The following is a 6,424-nucleotide window of genomic DNA, read 5'->3' on the forward strand; positions in this document are numbered from 1 at the left end:
TGAGACAATTAGGTAATATTGCATTCATTTATTTTCTTATTTTTAAATAATAAATGAAAGTTATGCACTTTCAGAAAAGAGCAACAAACAATACTGATTTACCTTACACTCTAATTCGTTAATACAATTTATTTTCAGAATTGTTGCATTTAAAATTAAATGACTTTGAAAATTTTCGTTTTTAAAATTTTTTTCTGAGAAAAATTGAGACCAGTCAAAACTATATACTTATTTTATGTCTAATACTTGAGAAAGGATTGGGAGGTCTAAAATATATGAGTTTAACAAGTGTGGAATTTTCCTCCTTTTTACAGGAGAATAGCAAAAAGTTAAAAATGAAGTTTCCACCTAAAATCCCAAACAGAAAAACTAAAAGTAAAACTAATAAAGGAGGAATAACGCAACCTAACATAAATGATAGCCTGGAAATTACAAAATTGGACTCTTCCATCATTTCAGAAGGGAAAATCTCCACAATCACACCTCAGATCCAGGCATTTAATCTACAGAAAGCAGCAGCAGGTCTGTTTTAAATGCTTAATATCTTCTTTGTATTTTATTCACTCATTTTAAGTAAGTTTTTTAATGTTCATTAAAGTACCTTCCATTTTTTCTAGATAGATGTTGGAATTTTTAATAAATTATTTTGTAATTAGCCTTTTTAGAAAACCAAACTGTTTTATTGTGTTTTTCTCCTTTGTTTACTATATCGTTTTCTCCTAGAAGGTTTGATGAGCCTTCTTCGTGAAATGGGGAAAGGTTATTTAGCTTTGTGTTCATACAACTGCAAAGAAGCTATAAATATCTTGAGCCACCTACCTTCTCACCACTACAATACTGGTTGGGTACTGTGCCAAATTGGAAGGGCCTATTTTGAACTTTCAGAGTATATGCAAGTAAGTATAGAAAACTGTTATACATGCCTTTTTAGAGATAATTTAAATTTAATTAAAATGCCTGTGCTTGAGGCAGCTAGATCTAAAAGGTCAATATTTAGGGGCACCTGGGTGACTTAGTTGGTTAAACATCCAACTCTTGATCTCCGCTCAGGTCTTGATCTCAGGTTCATGAGTTCAAGTCCCACATTGGGCTCCACACTGGGTGTGCAACTGATTAAAATTAAAAAACAAAACAAAACCAAAAAAAGGTTAGTATTTATTATGTGATGTCTTTATATTTTCTGAGCACTTTAATACATAAATAGACAGTTTTTTCTTGTGTTAAGGGGTGAGTAATTTAAATTTGGGGGATTGCTTGAGATAGATTTGTAAAATCTGAGTCATCCATATATTCCTTTTTTTTTTTTTTTTAAGATTTTATTAGAGAAAGAGAGCTCAAGCAGGGGGAGGGGCAGAAGGAGAGGGAGAGAGAGAATCCAAAGCAGACTCTGTGCAGAGCGCGGAGCCCAACACAGGGCTCAGTCTCAAGACCCTGAGATCATGACCTGAGCCAAAATCAAGACTTGGTCGCTTAACTGACTGAGCCATCCAGGTGCCCACGTCCATACATTCTTATGTGAAACATTTGCACCATGCTTAGTTGGATCTGAAAATATATATTACCATGTATTAGGTGTTAATAATAAAATTTTTTTCTGCTATATGCAGAGTTCCTACTGGGATGAATTTTTGGCATTTAGTGTGTTTTATAAACTTGAAAAATGCTATGAAGAAAACTGTATATAACGGAGGACATGATGTCCTTCGCAAGACTTTTATTCCTTTAGTTTTAATTACATTCGTTGCTTAAGTTATCAGTTTACACCAGAAAAGGAGATTATTAACATAAAGCCAAAGAAAATTCTAATTTCCAATTTAAATTTCCTACCCAGTTTACCTTCTGAGAATTTTCTCTCCCCACCCCTAAACTTAAAAAAAATAAATTTTTTGAAGTTTGTAATAAAGTTACTTTTTTGCCCTGTTTACTTTCCGTTCATTATTCAGCACATGTTATGTCTTAGATTCCCTTCTAGACTCTGTAGTACAGCCAGCAGATAATTGCTTGCCTTTGGAGGATGCATTCTACTAAGAGAAACAGATTGTAAGCCAATACATGTATGAGGACAGGTAGCAATAGGTCATAGGAAGAAAAAAATGAAGCATGATAAGGGGATTGCAGGACAATGATATATGGTGCTATTTACTAAAAAGTGTGCTCAGAGAAAGGAAGTGACTCCTTCATGAACCTTGCAAAGATCTGGGGGTGAAGTGTTCTTCTAGGTAGAGAATAAATACAGAAGATACCAACTCAATGTATAGTAAAGAAAAAAAGTGTTGCTGTAGACAGATAGCCTTATTCATTGCTGGAAGTTCCGTGTTTGGATAATGATACATAGGCAAAAGCTGTGCTTGGAAAACCCCTTTCAGAATTATTTCTAATTTATTATTTCACAGGTGCTTTAAAATACATAATTTTTATTGTTTCCCTCTAATCACAGAGCAATGTCCCAGATCCTTAACTAAACAGAAGCCTTTGTTTCAACTTAATTTCATGAGTTTTTTTCATTTTTCTTTTTGTCTGTGCCACAATCACTTTTCAGAGGAAAGAATAGATCCTGAAAAATTTGAAACCAAAAGATTTCCAATCCTATATTTGACTTGTGGTTAGGTCTGTCTTCTTACAACCAATGCCTGTTGGAAAAACTTATCTATATGACTTTTAAGGGATTTCAGGGAAGTGATAAGTCATTAAGCCAATCCTAGATAGTATAGGGCCATTTCTTGAAGTTCCTAGTTTTATAAATGCTTTTTCTTTATTACTGCCGTCTTCATTTCATTAAGAACAGTCCAAATATTTTTATTCTAAACTAAACTTGACTTTCAGAATTTTGATCTTTTGCATGAATAAACTAGAGAACTAATAATTGGTTTTATATAACCCAAAGCCTCAGACTTCAGGGTGAGAGAAACTGTTCTGAGAGCTGTGAGTTTGGGGAGGAAAAAAATAGCTGAGGAGGGACCCTAAAGTCAGGTTAGTGCTGCAAAGGAAAAGGGAATTTCTAGGCTGGCGCTGCAGTTCCCCAGAGGTATGACGTTGGTGGGTATGCTCTCAGTCAGTGCTCAGCACGCCATAGCATTGGTGGCCAGCTGAACCTGTTTTCCCCTGAAGTTTTTAACTCAACCGCTTAATAAAAGTCAGTGCACAAGTAGTTTGGTGTTACAGAAATGATTATTCTTTCACTTTTCTGGAGAGAGTTATTCTGTAAAGCCATTATTAAAACTGGGAAATGTGTTTTTTGAGAATAAAATAATTGACTTGTCCTTTATAAATTGTAACTTTGTATAGATTTCTCCTCTGTCATTTTGGTGAAAACGTAGGTTTTCTTTTCACAGTTAATGTTCTTACCATAACTTGTGTATACCTAGGTTAAGTGTGAATATGATTACATCAGTATTTGGCCTACTGGGGAACATTGTTCACTGAGACCCTACATTATTACTAATTCACATAAACATTGTAAAACAAGGCAGCATTTAGGTCCTATGAGAACAGTGCTCAGTGCTCTCCCTGTATATATGTAAATTGTATCAACTTGTTTTCCCATTAACTAGTTTTTTTATTTCAGGCTGAAAGAATATTCTCAGAGGTTAGAAGGATTGAGAATTACAGAGTTGAAGGCATGGAGATCTACTCTACAACACTGTGGCATCTTCAAAAAGATGTTGCTCTTTCAGTTCTTTCAAAAGACTTAACAGACATGGATAAAAATTCACCAGAGGTATGATAACTGAAACACTTTGCTTATGTCGTTGTCTTCTGATCACCCTTGCCAAGTGGGGATGAAGCAAATAATTCAAATGGTGTTTTCTACAGGCAGAGAGGGACTCAGAGAAGAGAAAGTCCTAGAGTATGTGGTGCAGATTCATAAGCATATATTTTATTCAAGATTAATCAAGATTTGGCTCTATTAAAATTGCTGTTGTTGAGGTGTCTAGGTGGTGCAGTCGGTTCAGCATCCAACTCTTGGTTTCAGCTCAGGTCTGATCTCAGGGTCGTGAGATTGAGCCCTGCATCAGGCTCCGCGCTCAGTACAGAGTCTGCTTGGGTTTCTGTCTCCCTCTCCCTCTGCCTCTCCCTGCTGTGTGCACTCGCGCTCTCTCTCTCACTGAAATAAATAAATCTTTGAAAAAAAAATTGCTGTTGTCAGTAGGATTAGTGTTCATTAAGCAGAAATTATGTAGACTGGAAAGAGTGCTAATTTAAATTAAAATAGTTTTTATTGTCATTTTAAGACATAGGCATAATTCATTTACATGCTCCAGTCCTGTAAGAATTGTATTTTGTTGCATCTCAAGAATAGTTAGTGGTACTTTTATAACATTTTTAATCTTAGAATTAAAAACAGTCAATTCTCATTATTCTTGGTAGTTATGTTCAGTAGTTTCTGTAAACACTGAATTAGCAAAGACTGGATCATTGCTCCTGGGGGAAATACACACACACACACACACACACACACACACGCACATATCTCACAGATTATAATCTTAAATCCTAGAAACAACCCATCCTGGTAGATTTTATTATCTTTATTTTATATAAAAGAGAAAATGAGGTTCAGATGTGTTAAGGTGATTTGCCTGAGGCCACCCTACAGCAGGTGCCAGATTTAGGATTCAGTCTCTGTCCAGCTGGTCCCAGAGCCAGAGCTTCTTGCCCTGCTCTGCCCTACCCACTACACTCTCTGTCCTCTGATCATCTCTATATGAGAGATGAAACAAGGAGGCGTAGAATCGCCTTTTTTCACCTCAACTGAGATTGTGCCTTTTGGACAACTCATATGTTGGGTGACCACTAAAAGCACTCCCAAGTGTAGAGATTGGTTTTACAAATATTATAAATTTTTACAGGTAGACAAATTCACCAATATAAAATCGTGAACAATGAGGATCAACCGTATCTACTAAAACTTGAGGGGGCACCTGGGTGGCGCAGTTGGCTGAGTGTCTGACTCTTGGTTTCAGCTCAGGTCCTGATCTCAGGATTGTGAGATTGAGCCCCTCAACAGACTCCAGGCTCAGGGCCTAGTCTGCTCCAGATCCCCTCTGCCTCCGCCCCTCTCCCATGCTGTCATACGCTCATGCTCTCTCTTTCTCTCTCTCTCAAATAAATTTTTAAAAAAGCTTCAGTTTTTGTTTTTTGTTCCAAGTGAGATCTGAGTCTTGATTTTAGTCATAAATTTGGTTTTGTTAGAAAAATTGAAGCAAAATTTTAACTATACATTTGGTTTTTGTTTCCATCTTTTTTTAAGGCCTGGTGTGCTGCAGGGAACTGTTTCAGTTTGCAACGGGAACATGATATTGCAATTAAATTCTTCCAGAGAGCTATCCAGGTTGATCCAAATTATGCTTATGCCTATACTCTATTAGGGCATGAGTTTGTATTAACTGAAGAATTAGACAAAGCATTAGCTTGTTTTCGGAATGCTATCAGAGTCAATCCGAGACATTATAACGCATGGTAAGTGCTAATGAAGCGCAAAGACAACGTCTTACTGAGGGGACTGATAGTAATTTTTGTCAGACATCTCTTTATTGTCACAAATTCGGTCACTGATACCGAAGAATAGTATATACTGGTTGATAAATTGTAACCAAAATGTTTTTTTTACGTGAAATGTATACCTTTAACAAACTCTTAAGTTAACTAATGATGGAATACTAGATTCTTCTACTCAACAGTTTCAACCTTTTCTCCTACCAAACTTGTGAAAATAATTGATTTTGCTGTTTGATTTCTTTTTCTTAGAACACTGAAACGGTGATTCAGATAGTACATGGTTGGGAAAGTGGAGAGGACTAGTATAATCACCTGTTGGGTAGTAGAAAATAAACATTGAGCACTGTGCGCTAGTTGTTGCTCCTTACAGTGTTCTGGTTTACTAAATACCAGTCTAGTTCATTAGCTTTATTTAAACTCAGTGTTCCAGTTTATTAAGTAACGTCTCTATTGAGGAAGTTACCTGGCTCATACAGTTAACAAATGAAGAAGGCATTAAAAAGTTTGTTCTTATTTCTGCCTCAACACCGTATCTACTGCTGATATTTTATTGTATTTTTCTTGACCGACTTAATAGTTTTACATAACAAGAAGTATAATTCTGATAACTCTGCTACAGTTGTTATGTCAGACGTGCTTTTTTTTTTTACATTTGAGGTAATCATTATAGCAGTTGAATTTTCATTCTGTCACTAAATCTGAATCACTATATTATTAAAACATTTTTTTTGATCTGTGTATATGTGTTCTTTAATGGATTATATCTCATTTATAAGTAGTTACATTATTAAAAGATGGCCTGACAAGTGCTAGCTTCTGACATACTGAACAGTCAAGCTTGCTGATACTGTCTTCTCTTCACATAAACTACTCTGTAGTATTTTAAGAACTCAATTATCAATAGGACTTGTGTTGTTTTTTAAAC

The 6,424-nt window shown here is 35.6% G+C and overlaps 1 protein-coding gene across 5 annotated transcripts in view; it reads left to right on the top strand.

The window, feature by feature from the left end:
• The window catches only part of CDC27 (cell division cycle 27), a 73,396-nt gene that overhangs the window by 45,323 nt on the left and 21,649 nt on the right, over positions 1-6,424 (top strand). For 3 of the 5 annotated variants that reach the window (XM_026512557.4, XM_026512555.4, XM_026512553.4), the window contains exons 11-14: positions 315-522; positions 724-896; positions 3,566-3,718; positions 5,252-5,460. In XM_026512557.4, coding sequence (XP_026368342.1) covers positions 315-522; positions 724-896; positions 3,566-3,718; positions 5,252-5,460 — 743 coding nt within the window. The remainder of the gene's footprint in view (positions 1-314; positions 523-723; positions 897-3,565; positions 3,719-5,251; positions 5,461-6,424) is intronic. The other 2 variants (XM_026512554.4, XM_057317856.1) reach the window with 1 other exon arrangement.

This window comes from Ursus arctos, unplaced genomic scaffold (assembly GCF_023065955.2).
Source record: "Ursus arctos isolate Adak ecotype North America unplaced genomic scaffold, UrsArc2.0 scaffold_24, whole genome shotgun sequence".
NCBI classification, from domain to species: domain Eukaryota; kingdom Metazoa; phylum Chordata; class Mammalia; order Carnivora; family Ursidae; genus Ursus; species Ursus arctos.